The sequence below is a fragment of the Cololabis saira genome, chromosome 16 (assembly GCF_033807715.1).
Source record: "Cololabis saira isolate AMF1-May2022 chromosome 16, fColSai1.1, whole genome shotgun sequence".
NCBI classification, from domain to species: domain Eukaryota; kingdom Metazoa; phylum Chordata; class Actinopteri; order Beloniformes; family Belonidae; genus Cololabis; species Cololabis saira.
In genome coordinates, this window is record NC_084602.1 from 225911 (window position 1) to 245572 (window position 19662).

Genomic DNA, 19662 nt, shown 5'->3' on the forward strand with positions numbered 1-19662 from the left:
TAGATTACCGTGACTAACTAACCCCAAAAAACTACAGAGCAAGCATGCAGGTGAACAAGCCTGTGTGTGTGTGTGTGTGTGTGTGTGTGTGTGTGTGTGTGTGTGTGTGTGTGTGTGTGTGTGTGTGTGTGTGTGTGTGTGAGAAATAATCCAAACAAAGCTCCACCTGAAATGAGGGGGGGGGGGGGCAACCCCGCCACCCCGCCACCCGCGAGACCAGAGGCTGACAAGGAAGAACCCAGGATACCAGCAACCCCACAGAGGGCGGGAGGAAACCCACCGCCAGCGAGGCCCCCCCCCTCCCCCCCCCCCCCCCCCCCCCCCCGGCGGGGCCCCCGTGACCATGGGAAGAGGCAGCCAGGGATTCCGCGGCGGCGGACCGCTACCCAGGCGAACCCCGGCCACCCGGTCCGAGCTCAAAATCGCTCTTCAGAAACCAATAGGTCACATGGCCTAACGCTTCATCCATTGTTTTTTACAGTCTATGGTCATTTTTCATCCTTTTCTGACTTTCAGGTTTTTGCTTCAGAATCTGATTTTGTGTTTGTAGGTGATCATCGGAGCCCTGGAGAGCAGTGGAGATATCGTCTCTGTGTCATCATGTGATAACGAGATCTTTGTCCTGAAGGGAGACAGAGACATCATCCGCTTGTCCAACAGCCCGGAGGGAACGGCCTCCAGCTGTGAGTGCTTCATAGACTACTATTAATACTGCTACCTGGAATTGTACTGTCTGAAGTGCTGCTGGTGGTTCACTAATTTTAGTGTTTCTGTCCGTCAGTGTCAGAACTCTCCATCCGTCTGTCCTCACCTTTGACCACACCCAGCATCATCCAGCCAACCGGAGCAGTCGAAACAGCTCAGCCAATCAGAACAATGGCCATCCTTGTAGAGGATGGGGGTAAAGAAGAGGCGGGAGGTGGAGAAAGGCCCAGTGAGGAAGAAGAGGGAGGAGTGGAGGAGGTGGAGGAGGCAGAGGAGCAAATAGAGGTAGTTTTCACCTGAATACCTGGATAGGGTATCAGTACTGGCACTGAGAACATGATGGTCTGACACAGAAACTGAGAAAACCAGACAAACTTGGACCTGAATTTTCTGATTTAACCATTCAGATTTAAAAATAATTTCTGAGATAAAAACTTTCGTAACCTGAATTTAAACCTAAATTCTAAATAAAAGGTACAAAACATCTGATCAGGTGTTCTCAGTCTAAGTCTGTATCATCATTACTGCAGAAAGGTTAATATGATTATCATCTTCATCAGACTTAAATGTAACTTTAATTTACTTAAGTTTCCTCCCTTGTTTCATCAAATGTCTCTTTATGTGATGAAGTCATACAGTATTTTTATGATAAAATTGTTTACTAGTAGACCAGGAGCTCATTGATGTACCAGTTACCTCCAGATTTGTTTAATGAACATTTGAGAGTTATGTTAACCTATTTCTGTTAATACATGCTGAGGAGGGTAAACTTTTGTTTGGGACTAAACATGAATCAAAGATGTGTTGAGTTGGGAAAGAATATGTTGTCAGCCAAATGGTAGTTTGGTCTTTCACCAGTGTCCCACGTGTACCTTGTGTCTTTCACCTGTGTTCTGTCTGTATCTTGTAGTTCCTCCACTTGTGTGCTGCCCTTATCTTGTATGTCTCACCTGTTTCCCACATGTATCGTGTCAGTCCCACATGTGTGCCATCTGTATCTAATCTGTCTCTCAACTGTGTCCCACCTGTGTTTTGTCTGCCTCTCACCTGTCTCTCAACGGGGTCCCACCTGATCCTCACCTTTGTCCAGATGATGGAGCAATGCCAGTTGTCCACTTTCATGAGGTCTCGCTATCGCAGCAGCTCTGTCACATCTTCGGACAGTCTCCATGGAAGCAGCCCAGTTACTTCTGTCTGTGAGCTGAGCTCCAGACACTACAGTGCCCCCCTCGGTCAGGACGAGATGCAACAGGAGCTGGTAGTAAAAGCTGTCAGAGTGAAGAAGAGAAGGAGACGGCAGGGTGAGTAAACGGATAAACAGGCACATGGTAGTCGGGTATAAAATTAATGTTTTTCTGTAAAAACATATTAATTATCATCCGTCTGAGGCTTTGTATGAGACAGCCTCAGGTTAATGGCATATAACTTTGCAGTGCTGAGTTGTTTATTTGACTGAAAAGAAGACAAAATTAAACGTCACGTGGGCATCCTCAAGTAACCCCATACAGCTGCTGCTGATCATCACTTGTTGATGGAAGAATGATTAGCAACTCATTTTGTTAGTTTGCTGGTCTGGAGCATTCAGGTGTGCCAATGCCAAAGAGGGAAATACATCAGCACTGGTCTTGGAGAAACAGCTGTTACTGCATATCAGTGTAGAAAGGGTTTTAAAAACATTTCCAAACTATTTAGAGTGAGAAAGACTGTTCACAGGTGGACAATCTTCAAGACAGTTTTCAATCTTCCCGTCTCAGAGCCTACAGGCCTCAGCAAGCAAGTTAGATGTCAAAGTCCATGACACCAAAGAAGAAGACTGAGCCAGGACGATTGTTTTGGAGCAGCTTCCAGTAGAAAACTTCACTCTCAAGAACATGGAAGCACGGCTGATGTTCACAAACTCACATCTGAACAAACCAACAGACTTCCTCTAGACAGACGAAACCAAAGTGGAGATGTTTGGTTAAACTTTTCATCTCCAGAACCATATTTGGAGAAAACCAAACATAGCGTTTCACCAGAAACACTTCAGACCCACTGTCAAGCACGTTGGTGGGGGGATGATGGTCTGGACTTGGATACGTGTCAGTCATTGAGTGGACCATGAACTCCTCTGTAGACCGGAGTCTTCTAGAGACAAATGTGAGGACATCTGTTTGACGCATAAAGCTTGGCTAAAACTGAGCCATAGCACACGAAATGATCCCAAACACAGCAGCAGATCTACATCACAATGATGAAAAATAAAAGAATCAAGGTTCTGGAATGACCTGGCCAAAGTCCAGACCTGAACCTGGTTGAGATGCATGGTGGACCTTCAGAGAGCTGTGTAGAAGAGAATGTCCATAAAACCTCAAATGTAGCTTTTTAGGGCCCAAGCACCCAAGCCCTATTGTATCTGTAGGAATAGTTTTTTTTCTCGTTCTCGTTTTTCAGAAATCAGAAATCAGAAAAAAGCTTTATTGCCAGGTCAGACATAAATCAGACGAGAGAACTTGACTCCGGTTTACACCGATGGCACCATTAATACGGACGCCATTTGTTTTTATCCTCTTTTTCTTCCGACGAAATGAGGGCCTTTTTGCCCCCCTAAACGTTCCCCAAAAGCCACCAGATTTTGCACACAAGAAAATATATATATATATATATATATATATATATATATATATATATATATATATATATATATATATATATATAGAGAGAGAGAGAGAGAGAGAATATATATACGGCATAGATTGCGTCAAAATTACAATATATATATATGTATATATATATATATATATATATATATATATATATATATATATTGTAATTTTGACGCAATTTATGCCATTTCTTCGGCCGCTTCTTCGCCCGAACCGTAACGTGCACCCAGATGTGTTATACATCAAAATGTGCGTCTCCATCCTGCGACGATGGGCATTACTTTTCTCAGTCAAAAGTGTTACCGTGGGGACGATAGACGCCAAAAAGCCCCCCCCCCCCCCCCCCCCCTCATCTGATTGGTCCATATTTGATAGTCCCTATTTTCTGCTATAACCTTTTAATGGTTTGACATAGAGTTGTGGGTGGTGTCATCTGACTCGGTTTTGAGTACTTGACCTTCATTGGCATTAATTAGCCCCTCCCCTTCTTCTGATTGGTCGATATGTGATAGTTCCTATTTTCTGCAATAACTTTTGAATGGTTTGACATAAAGACTCGTGGGGGGTGTCATCGGACTTTGTTTTGAGTCCTTGACCTTTATTGGTGGAAAGTGCACGTGCGATGGCCCGTTCATCACTGCTTTAATTATTATTGATGTTGAAAAGAAAAGTGGACCGAAGAAAATCTTCCAGCACTGTATTCTTGACTGTTGGTATCAATTAATTGTTCAGCATTTGAAAAATTGAAAAACAAAAAGAGAAAACTCTGAAACAAGCCTGCAAGAGATTTTGAAGATTGCCTAAAAACTGTGAAAAAATGCTGTTTTTGGTAGCTCTGTAGCTAAATTCTACATGAAAGGATTAGAAGGATTAGAAAGTAGGTACTAACTTCTCTTATGTCGAACCGTCTCACATTGTCCGTCCTCAGACAGCAGCAGTGGAAATCGCCTGTCGGAGAGCAGCTGTTCAGACTCCATGTTCCCGCTTCAGGATTGCAGCTGCAGTGATGGAGGAAGTGGCACTCCTCTGAGTGACTGCACCTCCCTTACCGGCTTCCACCTGCACAACCAAGATAGTCCACAACACAACCAGGACCCAGACTTACAGACGGAAGGGAGTTCCAACGTGGATAAAGACCTGAAGAATGAAAAGGAGCCGGAACGTTCACACTGCCAGTCAGGGTTAGTGCTTGGTTGATCATTTAGGAGCTGCGTTAATGGTGAATGACTGTGGTAGGTGGTTTAGGACCTGAGGTGGTGGAGGGGGATCTGGGTTGGGGGTGGAGGATCTGAGTAGGGTGGTGGTTGATATGGCTTGGCGGTGGATGACCTGGGTTGGTGGTGAAGGATCTTGGTTGGTTGAGGAGGACCTCTGTTAGTGTTGGAGGACTTTGGTTTATGGTTTATTCAATTCAATGAACTTTATTTATCCCCAAGGGCAATTAATTCCAGTACAGCCTGTTCAAGAGAACAAATAAACAGACAACAGAAGACGTGCCTTTACCTAGAGCAGGACCCAATTTAGATGGTTTTGGACCAGTCGAGATTGAGGACCTGCATTTGTTTTTTATGATCTTTATGACCTTTAATTCAATTTTAATTATATAGTGTCCATTACAACACAAGTTTCCAGAGACCCAGAACATTAACCCCGAATAATTATCATATAAAAAATGGCAGGTAAAAACTCCCCTAGTGGGAGAAAGCCTTAATCCAAACAGTGGCAAGGAAAAACAGAACAGGAAAAGAGGACAGACAAGAGAGAATGAAGAACAGAGAGAGGAGAGACACAGACACAATGGTTAGTTGGTGTACTACAGAAATGATTATATAAGCAGATGTAGACAGCAGAGACTGGGGTGGTCAGAGGGGGGGACTGCAGGTCAGGATGTCAGCAGGCATCTACCAGACATCCACACAGACTGGTGGAAGCAGCAGTGGGATGATCAGAGGGGGGAATTGCCGGTCAGCATGCAGCTCCTAAAGCTCTGGCCTGCAAACATGCACAGAAGAGAAAAGGAGGGGGCAGACCAGCATTACAAACTACAGGAACATTGAAGAACAATGATGGTCATGAGATACTTCTAATTAATAACTGAGGGTTGATCTGAAGAAAGGAAAGAGAAGAGGGGTGATGGGCACCACATACCACTTTTCCACCAAACTGGTTCCAGCGCTGGTTCGGGGCCAGTGCTTAGTTTGGAACCGGGCTTTCTATTTCCACCGACAAAGAACTGGCTCTGGGCCAGAAACAACCGTTCCAAGGTAGCACCAACTCCTTGTTGGGCTAGAGCGGGCTCTAGAGCCGTGGGTTGCCGACCTCTTTAGCGCCACCTAATGGCTTCCTGGAGTTTTTTTAAAAATGTTTGAAAACGGAAATCGATGGGGGAGGGACATATATTTTTTGTTTTAATATAATAATAATAATTCATTTTATTTCGAGGCGCCTTTCATGTCACCCAAGGTCACCTTACAAGATTAAAACAAGAAATACAATTAAAAATACATTTTATAAGTTAAGAATACAAAAAAAAAGACATCCATGAAAGCAGCAATAGACAGCGTAAAAAAAAAAGAAGTAAATAAAACACTAAATTAACAAACTGGTGAGATGTATTGCACAATGTCCGGTCAGAGTGAGTGGGCAAGTTTGAACAGGTGAGTTTTGAGTTGAGTTTTGAATGTGGTGATGGAGTCTATTTGTTTTATGTGTGGGGGGAGGGAGTTCCAGAGTCTGGGTGCCGAGCAACTGAAAGCTCGGGCACCCATGGTGCTGAGGCGTGGAGTGAGAGTGTTAAGAAGTCCAGCAGAGGTTGAGCGGAGGGTGCGGGAGGGAGTATATTCTTGCAGAAGGTCACAGATGTAAGTGGGGGCTAGGTTGTGAAGGGCTTTGTGGGTGAGGAGGAGGTTTTTGTAGATGATGCGGTAATGGACTGGGAGCCAGTGGAGTTGGATAAGGACGGGGGTGATGTGGTCCGATGACTTGGTGCGGGTGATGATCCGGGCGGCCGAGTTCTGAATGAGTTGCAGTTTGTCGGTGAGTTTGGTTGGGAGGCCAGTGAGGAGGGCATTGCAATAATCAATCCGGGTGATGATCAATGTGATCAATCAATGTGATGAATGAGTGGACCAGGATTTCGGTGCTGGATTGGGACAGTGCTGGACGGAGTCTGGAGATGTTGTGGAGGTGGAAGAATGCTGTCCGGGTGATGTTGTGAATGTGAGGTGCAAATGAGAGTGTACTGTCCAGAATGACGCCGAGGCTCTTGACGTGGGGGGAAAAGGGTACCGGGAAGCCGTCGATGATGATGGGAAGAGCGGGGGAGAGTTGTGACTTGGTGAGGGTCGATTTGGAGCCGATGAGAAGAGCCTCAGTTTTATTGCTGTTGTTTTAAGAAGTTTTTGCCCATCCAGGTATTGATGTCGTGCAGGCAGGTGGTGAGGGAAGTGGGAGGAATGGAAGCGGTGGGTTTGGAGGAGATATAAAACTGTGTGCCATCGGCGTAGAAGTGAAAATGGACCCTATGATGACGGAGAATTGAACCCAGGGGTAGGAGGTAGATGGTGAAGAGAATTGGACCCAACACTGACCCCTGGGGGACACCCAGTGTGACACCCGTGCACCCAGATTTATGGTTCCGTAGTTGGACAAACTGTTGACGGTCATTGAGGTATGATGAAAACCAGGAGAGGGCAACACCAGTGATCAGCTGCACGGAGGAGGTTGTCAGTGATTTTAACCAGGGCTGTTTCAGTGTTGTGATTGGGGCAGAAACCAGATTGAAAGGGTTCATGGAGGTTATTTGAATTGAGGTGGGACTGTAATTGTGCGGCAACCACCCTTTCCAGAGTTTTAGAGATGAAGGGAAGGTTGGAGATGGGCCTGTAATGATTGAGGTCAGATGGGTCTGCACCGGGTTTTTTCAGGGTGGGTGTGATAGCAGCTAGTTTGAGGATTGGGGGAACAGTTCCAGTGGTGAGGGAAGAGTTAATTATTTCTGTGATCATGGGGGAAATGGATAGCAGACATGCTTTGACAAGCAGGGTGGGGAGGGGATCAAGCTGACAGGTGGTGGTTTTGGCTTTACGGATGAGTTCTGAGATGGTGTGCTCTGATACCGGAGTGAAATTGGTGAGAGAGCTGGTGAGAGGTTGGTTGGTGGTGGTTATCCAGGGTGGGTCATTTGTGGAAGTGCGTGTTGAGGCCAGTTGCTGGTGAATGGTGTTGATTTTGGAGCTGAAGAAGTCCAGGAAGGCGGTGCACTGGTCGGTGGAGATGTCTGGAGGGAGGGTTTTTGGGGGCTGAAGTAGGTGGTTGACAGTTGAGAAAAGGACTCTATTGTTTCCTGTGGCAGAATTAATGAGGTTGGAGTAATATGAGGATTTGCCAGTATTAAGTGCATTCTTGTAGTGGTGAAGGTGATCGGAGTACATTTGGCTGTGCACAGTGAGTCCGGTTCTTTTGTACAGTCGCTCCAGTCGACGGCCTGTAGTTTTGAGCTGGTGGAGGTCAGAGGTGAACCAGGGAGCGGAGTGAGTAAATGAAACTGAGCGGGTTTTCAGTGGAGCCAGGGCAGTGAGGGAGGAGGAGAGACAATTATTGTAGTGGTTCACCAGATCAGCAGGGGAGGAGGATGAGGGGGGATTGGGGAAGGAGCTGATAAGGGTGGAGAGACCGGTGGGGTTGATGTGTTTGATGTTTCTGAAGGAGATGATCCGTTGTTCTTTGACTTTGTGCAGTTGGGTATGGATGTCGTAGAGTACAGCTTTGTGGTCTGAAATGGGGAAGTCCATGATAGTGAGGTTGGCGGGAGCGATGTCCGTGCAGCAGATTAAGTCCAGAATGTGACCTTTGTTATGTGTTGGGAGGTTGACGTGTTGTATGATACCAAGGCAGTTCAGGAGTGATGTGAAGTCGTTTGCCAAGGTGCTGGATGGGTCGTCAATATGAATGTTGAAATTGCCATGGAGGATACCAGTAGGGGACATTGTGCATACAGATGTTAACAGTGATGAGAATTCAGTGAGGAAAACAGCAGAGGGTTTTGGTGGTCTGTAGATGGTAACAATGATGATGGGTTTGGGTCCAGAGAGTTTTACAGCTAGGCACTCAAAAGTGTTGTGGGACAGTGAGAGCAGTGACTTTTATGTTTTTACGGTATATGAGAGCCAGCCCCCCCCCCCCCCCCCCCTCCCAGTGGCGCGGGGTTTACTAAAAAAGGAAAAGCCGGGTGGGGTGGTTACATTTAACTGGGTGAAATCATTCGGCTGGTGCCACATCTCTGTGAGGCAGAAAATGTCCAGAGTTTTGTCGGTGATGAGATCGGAGATGAGAAGGGCCTTATTGGTTAGTGATCTGATATTGAGCAGACAGAGTTTGAGACAGGTGAGTGGTGTGTATGCAGCTGCTTTGAGCAGGGGAGAGAGTACACTGTGATTGACAGGATTGATGTGGCAATCTGTGCAGGGAGGGGGGCGTGGCTCTGTGGACCAGGAGGATCGGTGTGCAAGCTGAGGTGGAGAAATGTAGGGGGGGCTATTTTTATATTTAATTATTGCTTTGAAAGTGGCATGGGAACGGAGAGGTCTGACAGTCACAATGGTATCAATTGGGAGACCGACGGCAAGGGGTGTAATGACAGCAGGGGCCTGTAGGGGGAGTGATTCACAGACGGCAAGGGGTGTAATGACAGCAGGGGCCTGTAGGAGGAGCGATTCACAGACGGCAAGAGGTGTAATGACAGCAGGGGCCTGTAGGGGGAGTGATTCACAGACCGCAAGGGGTGTAATGACAGCAGGGGCCTGTAGGGGGAGTGATTCACAGAGGGAAGGAGGAGAAGAACTGGTGCACTGGTGGCACGGGGGGAGTGGGTGTGGCATGTTTTCTGTAGGAGGACAAACATGACACAAACATTCTTAACGTTTTCCAATGCTGTAAAAATGTGTAGAATAAATATTACATTTCAACATTTCTTTTAATAAAGATTTGTACGAAAGAGTATCAGAGCCATGCAGGAGAAAAAATATTTGAGGGGAAGATTTTTCTTATTGTGCACTTTGAGAAAAAAGTCGAAATGTCAAGAAAAAAGTTGAAATGTTGAGAAAAAAGGCGAAATTTTGACTTTATTCTTGAAATTGTATTTCAACATTATTCTCAACATTTCAACTTTTTTCATATCATAGAGACCCTGTTAAAGAGGGTTGAAGACTTTGCAAAGGTGGCAAATAGAGAGAACCAACGTCTAAGAGAGAGCTAGGAGATATTCTTCTGGAGCTACAAGTTGAAAAGCGGAACGGCTTTCTCCCCGGCCTTTCTCATCTGGATACAGCGCATGGAGGCAATCCATGCAAAACTACCATATAACCTTCAAGAGAGGTGGGTTTCAGTTGCTTCAAAATTCAAGAGAGACAATTATGTGCCATATCCTCCGTTCTCATTTTTTGTCAGCTTCATTAATGAGGAAGCAAGGATTCGCAACGACTCTAGCTTTGCGTGTGTCACAACCTTCAACCAGGAACGGAGAAACCTGCAGGTCCAAAGCAGAGACCACAACTGCCAATCTCTGTCAGGAAAACAGATGTGTCCCCAGCAAGTAGAGCTATCAAAACTACTCCCACAGACAAGAACATCATGGAACTTAGGTCGTGTTCAAAAATATGTCTGAGAGTGTATCCTGTTGGACAGTCAGAAAGAGCAGTCAGGATGTATGCTGTTCTTGATGAACAAAGCAACCGTTCACTGGCAAAGACAGACTTTTTCAACTTTTTCCGTATAGATGGACACTCAGAACCATATACAGTTGTATGAAAAAGTTTGGGCACCCCAGATCATTTTCAAGATTTTCCTTTATAAATCAGTGAGGAAATGGAAGACCACAGGCACAGTTCTAGTTAAAGCCCGGAGTGGCAGGCCAAGAAAAATCTCAGATAGGCAGAGGCGAAGGATGGTGAGAACAGTCCAAGTCAACCCACAGACCAGCTCCAAAGACCTACAACATGATCTTGCTGCAGATGGTGTCACTGTGCATCGTTCAACTATTCAGCGCACTTTGCACAAGGAGATGCTGTATGGGAGAGTAATGCGGCGGAAGCCTTTTCTGCACACACGCCACAAACAGAGTCGCTTGAGGTTTGCTACAGCACATTTTGACCAGCCAGCTTCATTTTGGAATAAGGTGGTGTGGAATGATGAAACTAAAATTGAGTTATTTGGACATAACAAGCGGCGGTATGAATGGCGGAATAAGAACACAGAATTCAAAGACAAACACTTGCTACCCACAGTCAAATTTGGTGGTGGTTCCATCATGCTGCGGGGCTGTGTGGCCAGTGCAGGTACTGGCAATCTCGTTAAAGTTGAAGGTTGCATGGATTCCAGTCAGTATCAGCAGATTCTTGCCAACAATGTTCAAGAATCAGTGACAAAGTTGAAGTTGCGCCGGGGCTGGATACTTCAACAAGACAACGACCCTAAACACTGCTCAAAATCTACTAAGGCATTCATGCAGAGGAACAGGTACACCGTTCTGGAATAGCCATCTCAGTCCCCAGACCTGAATATTATTGAAAATCTGTGGTGTGATTTAAAGCGGGCTGTCCATGCTCGGAAACCATTAAACCTGACTGAACTGGAGATGTTTTGTAAAGAATAATGGTCAAAAATACCTTCAACCAGAATCCAGACCCTCATTGGAAGCTATAGGAAGCGTTTAGAGGCTATTATTTCTGAAAAAGCAGGATCTACTAAATATTGATGTAATTTTTCTGTTGGGGTGCCCAAATTTATGCACCTGCCTACTTTTGTTTAAGTAATTATTGCACACTTTCTGTAAATCCTATAAACTTCATTTCACTTCTCAAATAGCACTGTGTTTGTCTGCCATATGATATATTTAACTGGAATTGCTGATCCCAACAACCAATGGTTTATAAAGGAAAATCTTGAAAATGATCAGGGGTGCCCAAACTTTTTCATACAACTGTACATTAATGACATGTTCAGGGGTCATGGATGTGACAGGAAGACGAGCAAACAACTTCATCATCGAGTCCCTGGATGGTAGGACACGGCTCTCCCTTCCCACTCTGATAGTGCGACATGATACCTAATGACAGAGCAGAAATCCCAGCACCTGAAGTTGCTCTTCACTATTCCCATCTCAAACCCGTTGCAAGCAAGATCCCAGAAATCGACCCACATGCAGAAATCCTCATTCTCCTTGGCTAGAGATATTCTTTGTGTGCACAAGGTCAGAGAACAGCACAATGGACTCCACAATGAATCAGTCAGTTGAAGATAGCATTTTTCTGGAAACACTGGATCAACACACATATCAAGACAATGCAAACACTTGGGTTGCTCCCTTACCCTTTCGATCACCATGGAACCATCTTCCAAACAACAGACTCCAGGCTGAGAAGCATCTGTCATCCGTAAGGTGTAATCTAAATAAGAAACCACAGATGAAGAAAGATTTAATCGACTTCATGCAAAAGATATTTGATGCCAAGCAAGCAGAGCCAGCTCCGCCTCTTAAAAAAGGCCAGGAATGTTGGTACCTACCTTTTATTTGGCGTTTACCACACTCGCAAGCCACAGCAGATAAGAGTAGTGTTCGATTCCAGTGCCAAACATGAGGGAGTTTCTCTTAGGGACATGCTCCTTAGCGGTCCCGATCTTAACAATACCCTAATCGGGGTACTATTCAATTCAATTCAATTAAATTTTATTTATATAGCGTCTAATACAACAGATGTTGTCTCTAGACGCTTTCCAGAGATCCAGAACATGAACATAAACATGAACCCCCGAGCAATTATTATATAAACAATGGCAGGTAAAAACTCCCATAATCCGCTTCCGTAAAGAACCAGTCGCAGTTACTGCAGATGTGCAGCAGATGTTCTACTGTTTCACAGTCTGCGAAGAACATCGAGATTTTCTGAGGTTCTTGTGGTATGAAAGACCTGCAAAAACCAGTGAAAGAGTTTCGCATGACAGTTCACGTATTTGGCAACAGTACATTGCCAGCGGTTGCTATTTACTGCTTACAACGAGCTGCCTTGGAAGCAACAGAGTTCACTCCTGAATCAAGAGAGTTTGTCATGCGCAACTTTTATGTGGATGATGGACTTGCATCATTCCCCACAAAAACGGATGCCATCAACATCTTACAAACATCTCAAGAAATGCTAGCAGAGTCGAACATCAGACTACACAAGATAGCATCTAATAAATAACTGCGGTGTCATGCAAGCGTTTCCCACAGAAGACTGGGCTAAGGACATTAAAGATTTGGATTTGGGAGGAGAATCACTGCCCCTACAAAGAAGCCTTGGCCCCAGCTGGAACCTCAGGACGGACAGCTTCACCTTCTGTGAACAGTCTATTTGATCCTTGGGGTTCGTGGCGCCAGTTACTGTGGGGGGAAGGAACATCATGAGAGAGCTTTCTGTTGAACAGTACGATTGGGACGCTCCACTTCCAACAGCAAGACAACCTCAACGGCAGCTTTGGAAAGACTCTATGAAAGAGCTTGAGCAGCTTGAGATCCCAAGAACGTATGTTCCTGTTTCACTGGCTACACAGACTCAGCACAGAGAACTTTGTGTGTTTTCAGACGCGTCAGACATAGCTATAGCAGCTGTAGCTTATGTAAGGACTGTCTCAGTGACAGGAGAGTGTCATGTAGGCTTCGTCATGGCAAAATCCTAACTGACACCACGTCCTGTGCTCATAGTTCCTCGTCTTGAACTCTGTGCTGCGGTTCTGGCAGTGGAGATGGCAGACTTCATCAAGAACGAAATGGACATTGACATTCATTCAGTGAGATTCTACACAGATAGTAAAATTGTGCTGGGTTACATTAACAACACCTCACGCCGATTTTACGTTTATGTTGCCAACAGAATCTCACGAATCAGGAAGTCTCCGCACCAGTGGCATTACATCAACACCGAACAAAATCCAAATCTCAAGACAAAGTCCTCTTGTGAAGTTGTGACCTCGTGAAGAACAAGAGGAGGTCATGCAGAAAATAAGCGGTGGGCAGCCATATTTACCTATTTGAGCACCAGGGCGGTGCATATTGAGGTCCTGGAAACTATGACCACGGCCAGCTTTATCAATGGCCTCAGACGGTTCACAGCTCTCAGAGGACCCATTAAAACACTTCTATCTGATCGGGGAACAAATTTTATTGGGGCATGTAAGGAACTCAACCTTAACACAGAAGATCCTGATCTGAAGAAGCATCTTCAGGACAGCAAATGCACTTGGACCTTCCTCTTCACTCCTCCCATATGGGGGGAGTGTGGGAGAGGATGATAGGCATCACACGACACATTCTGGATGCTCTTCTGGTGCTCACTACTTTGATGGCAGAAGTCACCGCCATCATGAACTCAAGGCCGTTGGTTCCAGTATACTCTGATCCCGAGGCTCCTGCAGTTCTCACAATGTTGTTGACACAAAAGGCCAATGCCCTGTCAGCACCTGTAGGGGACTTTGATGTAAATTATCTTTCTATCAAGCACTGGAAAAGAGTTCAAGGCCTTGCAGATGCTTTCTGGAGGAGGTGGAAACAGGAATACTTGACAACGCTTCAACCCAGGAAAAAATGGCACACTGACGCAACTTGCAAGTAGGAGATGTTGTTCTACTAAAGAATTCACAGCCCAGGAGAACTGAGTGGCCTACTGGACTTGTTGTTAAGACTGTACCAAGCAAGGACAATAGGGTACGCAAGGTGGAAGTTAAGGTGGTTAAACAAGGTACTCCTAAAGTGTATTTGAGGCCTATCACAGAAGTTGTCTTGCTTTTACCTAAGGACAGTATGTAGTGGTATAAAGTATTATACCGTAGCGTAACAAGAGTTAAGTGGACTGATGATGTCTAGCAGCAGACATAAGCAGAAAGAAGCAGACAAGCAGCAGCTAAACACCTGCAGTTTCTACTGTTTTACAAGAGCTAAGAGAACATTTGCTTGTAAGTGTTCGTTGTTGAGTTGATTTAACAGTTGATTGACAGTTTAAAATTATCGTGATAGCGATGCTAATTCCGTTAGCCTGTCTATGGCATTTTCCATTGTATGTTAGCATTAATCTAGCGGACTTTATGTTTATGTGATTAGGGCAGTAATGCAGTTAAAAGTATTTTGAATGCTGTTTTAAATATGCAATTTGCTTAGTCATTTGTGTACTTAAACATGCTGTATGGTGTTTAATTCTTTTTGTTTTCTGTTAGTTTTACAGTTTTACTTCAACTGGGAGTGACAAACAGCCTGAACGAAGAACATTTGCCTTTCATTTGGAGAACTGTTAAGCTATCTGCCAATCTAAACTGTACACGTTCAGGGAGGGCAGAATAGTCATATAACAGGCTGCAACTACCATTTCCAGGGTTTTAGATACAAATGGAAGGTTGGAAATTGGTCTATAATTAGCTAAAATGTCTGGGTCAAGAGAAGGTTTTTTTTTTTTTGGTATATTTTTTTTATTGAACTTTTAACATTACAGGACAGCACAGAGAATAAACATAAAACAAAGTATAGCAATATATGAGGATAATGATAAAATGAAGCATATAATTATATATGCATGTACATACAAGTCCCGGCATACACGCGTTCATATACATATAGCCTAGATCTGCATGCATACACATAAGCTCAGCTACACAGGCACTCGCAACACCCGTGTACCTGTACCCGGATATTCATAAGTAAAAAAAAAAAAGAAAAAAAAAAAGGGACATAATAATAAATACATAAATGATAATAATAAAATAAAAAAAAACAAGGTGGTGATACAGTACATCTTTACCCAATCATGTTTCTAGGAAGTTAATCCAGGCTTGCCATTTTTGTAAGAATCTCTGTGGGTTACCTCTTACATTATAAGTGATCTTTTCTAATGGCATACAGTAGTTAAGTTCATTCACCCAGTGAGAGTGATTAGGGGGTTCCTCAGCTATCCATTTCGACAGAATACACTTTTTTGCTGCCGTCATGGCCAGCCCAAAGAAATCAGCTGTGTGTACTGAGTTGAACCGGAGACCTGAGTAATCACCGAGGAGGACCATAGAGGGTGACAATTTAAGTTCCATTTTTAGGACTTTCTTGAGTGTATGTTCTATGTCCCTCCACCATTGTTCTAGCTGTGGACACGTCCAGGTCATATGTAGGAGATTCCCAATCTCAGTTTTACACCTGTTGCAGTGTGGAGATGCGTTGCCTTTGAAACGGCTAATTTTTTCAGGAGTGTAATATACTCTGTGTTAAAATTACAGATTTTGTACCTTGTGTTAATGAATCTTTTTTGTGCATTTGCTAGCAGTGAGGACCAGTGATCGTCATCTATTTGAGTTCCAAGATCTTTCTCCCATTTCTCTTTGATCAGATTAGTGTTAGCTTTATTATTTGTCATTAAAAGGTTGTAAGTCTTTGAAATATGTTTGCTATTAATTCCTTGGGTTAGCAGTGATTCCAATTGAGAAAGCTGTGGTTTTTCCAAGGTCCCTCCCAGCTGTGATCGTATAAAATGACGTAGTTGGAGATATCTGTAGAAATGTGTGGCTGGTATTTTGTGGGAGTCTTTCAGCTGCTGAAATGATTTTAGTATGTTTCCCTCATATAGGTCACCAATCTTAATTATATTCTTCTGGGCCCATACCTTAAAACCCAGGTCCTTTTGCACAAATTCTAAGGAAGGATTGGACATTATAGGGGTGAGTGGAGATAAGGAGGGGACTTGTCCTAAGTAACGATTAATCTTATCCCAGATTTTAAGTGAGTGAAAAATGATCGGGTTGTTTGTATGTTTTTTTTACAGTTTTTATATTGAAACAATATGGGATGTGTGATAAGTCTTCTATATTTAAGATATAGCTTTCTATTTGTGTCCAGGAGGGAGTCTCGTCACTTCCAAACCAGTAAAATAATGGCCGTAGTTGGGCAGCCCAGAAATATAATTGTATATCTGGAAGCCCTAGTCCTCCTCTCTTTGCTGGAAGACACAATGTGGGCCTTTTAATCCTTGGGGCCTTGTTACTCCAAATGAACTTGCCAGTTATTTTATTGTATTTGTCAAAGAAGGATTTTGGAAGGTCGATTGGTACTGATTGGAATAGATACAGGAGTCTAGGGAATATGTTCATTTTGATGATGTTTACCCTGCCTATAAGACTCAAAGGAAGGGTTGTCCATCTAGCCATTTTTTTCCCAATCTTTTGTAGTAAAGGCAGGTAGTTGAATTTATACAGGTTTTTAAGAGTGCCGTCTGTTACGATTCCTAGATATTTAATCTTGGGTTTAACCTGAAAGGGTGAACAGAGAATCTTTGTGGAAACGCCTGGTTTGGATATTGTGAGAAGCTCGCTTTTAGTCCAGTTAATTTTGTAGCCGGAAAATCTACTAAAGTCATCAATCAAGTTCAAGAGGGCTTTAAGTGAGGTGTCCCGATTGGTTAAAAATAAAAGTATGTCATCAGCGTATAGCGCAATTTTGTGTGTGGTGTTTCCAATTGTAATTCCCTTTATGTTAGGACGCCCAATATCAAAGGGACTTGATATACTTCCATTGGTGTTAACTCTGGCTCTAGGTCCATCGTATAAGAGCCTCACACAGTTTGTAAAATAATTACCAAAATTTAAATGTTCCAAAACTTTAAACATATAACACCACTCCACACGATCAAACGCCTTTTCGGCGTCTAGCGAGGCAATTACAGGTGTATCCTTTAAACTTCCTGCCTCTGATATTATGTAAAAAAGGCGCCTCAAATTGTTCATCGAGGATCTGTTTTTTATAAAGCCAGTCTGATCTTTGTGAATGAGTAATGATAGATGTTCTTCTAGCCTTGTTGCTATTGCCTTGGCAAATATCTTACTTTCCACCGAAAGCAGAGAGATGGGGCGATAAGAGCCCATAAGTTCAGGGTCTTTCTCCGGTTTGCAGATTAGTGTAATGAGGGCTTCCCGAGTTGTAGGGGGTAATGTCTTGCTGTCAATCGAGTGGCGGTACATATCCATTAAAGGGTTCAACAAGTGGCTCTGGAATTTCTTATAAAATTCGGGCGTGAACCCATCTAATCCAGGGGCTTTTCCAGACTGAAGAGACATTAAAGCTTTTAAAATTTCGTTACTGGTCAGTTGTTGTTCTAAAATAGCTCGATCTAAGACTGAAAGTTTTGGTAAATTCAAGGAAGATAGGAATTTATCACATTTATCTGCCGTGTTCTCGCACTCTGATGAGTATAAATTCTCATAAAACTTTTGAAAGCAGTTATTTATTTCTTTCGGGTTGCATGTGGTGGTGTTATCAGTTTTTTTCACTCTCTGAATCATGGAGGAGGAGATTTGTTTTTTCAGCTGCCAGGCCAATAATTTGTTTCCCTTATCCCCCAGTTCGTAATATCTCTGTCTGGTTCTAAGTAGTGCTTTCTCTGTTTTGTAAGTGTTTGATACATTATATTGATTACGTTTTCTTAAAAGTGCCCTGTGTATGCCTTCTGATCTTGTTTTAAAATGTTCCTTTTCCAAGCTCTTTATTTCCGCTTCCAGAAGTTCCAATTCTTTCCAGTATTGTTTTTTCCTGTGACTTGAGAAGGAAATTATTTGCCCCCTCAAGTAGGCCTTCAAGGATTCCCAAAGGATAGAGGGTGATGGAGCAGTTTCAGAGTTAGTCTCTAAAAACAATTCAATATGGGAGGTAATAAATCTGTCAAATTCTGGATTATGTAGTAGCGACGGGTTAACTCTCCATCTATAAAATTTCTCAACGTTGTCTTTAGGAAGCATTACTATAGATATGGGGGCGTGGTCTGACATTACACAAGGTAGATATTCGCAGCTACTAACCCTGTGAACCATTGCCATGGGTATAATAAAATAGTCTATTCGAGTGAAGGAGTTATGTACAGGTGAAAAGAATGAGTACTCTTTTGTTTTGGGGTGCGTGTATCTCCATATGTCACATAGCCCCAGATCCTTCATATAGGAGTTAATTACTTTCCTTGATCTGCATTTCATCGGATTTTTATTAGAAGAGCGATCCAGTTTAGTGTTTAGGGTCAGATCAAAGTCGCTCGCTATAATTATATCCCCTTCTACTTTAGATAATTTTAAGAATAAAGACTGGAAGAAGTTCAAATCGTCACAGTTTGGGGCGTAAACGTTAACCAGGGTGATAACCTCCGAAAGCACCTTACCCTTCACCACTATAAATCTTCCACCCGGGTCATGTTCTGCTTTTTCTGGAATAAAGGGAAAATGTTTGTTTATAAGAATACAGACACCTCTAGAACTAGAGGTGAAGGAGCTGAAAAATATCTGGCCTCCCCAAATCTTACCTAATTTTTCATGCTCTTTTATATTTAGATGAGTCTCCTGTAAAAAACACACATCTGTCCTGTTTCTCTTTAAGTAGGTTAGTATTTGTTTTCTCTTTACTGGGTTATGTATGCCATTTATGTTCCATGATAATGATCGCCATGTAGTCATTATGAGTGACTTCAAGTGTTTTTAAATCTAAAATATTTCCTGACATAAGTCTTGATGAAAAGGCATCCCGAGTTGGTAGGTAAAGTTCCCATTAGGTTTAAGTTTAGCTGTACTGCACCAAAATGAAGTTTTCATAACAAAAGAAAAGAAAAAGGTAACAAATAGAAACAAACAAATGAACACATAAAAGGCAAGCACTTTCTTCCCCCCCCACACCCCCTCCCCTCCCCCCTCAACCCCCTTCCCTGAACAGTGGGAGTTGAAAATTACCCAAAAGAACACAAGCGCATGTTTGTACTCCTCCTTAGTACAAATAAAGCGCATTGATGGGTGGTAACGAAACAGCTGACTCCATATTATGTACTGAATGTATATTCAAAACGTAACGTTTGGGCAAATAAGAAACTGTTGCAACAAAGACGTCTAGAATCGAAAGTCCTTATTTCTTGAAAGATAAAACAAAAATAAAAAAAAAGAAAGTCCTTATTTCTTGAAGAATAAAAAAAATAAAATAAAGTCCTTATTTCTTGAAGAATAAAAAAAAAATAAAGTCCTTATTTCTTGAAAAATAAAAAAATAAAGTCCTTATTTCTTGGGGAAGAAAAAAAAAAATATATATATATATATTGCACTTTTAACATTGACAATGTTAAATTCAAACGTTATTAAATAGTGGTCGGATAAAAGGAAGTTTACAGGTGACACCAACATATCATCAGGTTCAACACCGTAGGTGAGAACGAGATCCAGGGTATGATTAAAACAGTGCGTTGGTTTTGTTGGCTTTTTGTGAAATGCCCATCGATTCTAGAAG

General features: G+C 43.1%; 1 protein-coding gene across 1 annotated transcript in view; it reads left to right on the top strand.

Moving 5' to 3' along the window:
• Positions 1-19662, top strand: part of tecpr2 (tectonin beta-propeller repeat containing 2) — a 101096-nt gene that overhangs the window by 28924 nt on the left and 52510 nt on the right. Inside the window, exons 9-12 of the mRNA XM_061743833.1 lie at positions 551-683; positions 782-990; positions 1796-2006; positions 4279-4531. Of these exons, the coding sequence (XP_061599817.1) occupies positions 551-683; positions 782-990; positions 1796-2006; positions 4279-4531 (806 nt within the window). The remainder of the gene's footprint in view (positions 1-550; positions 684-781; positions 991-1795; positions 2007-4278; positions 4532-19662) is intronic.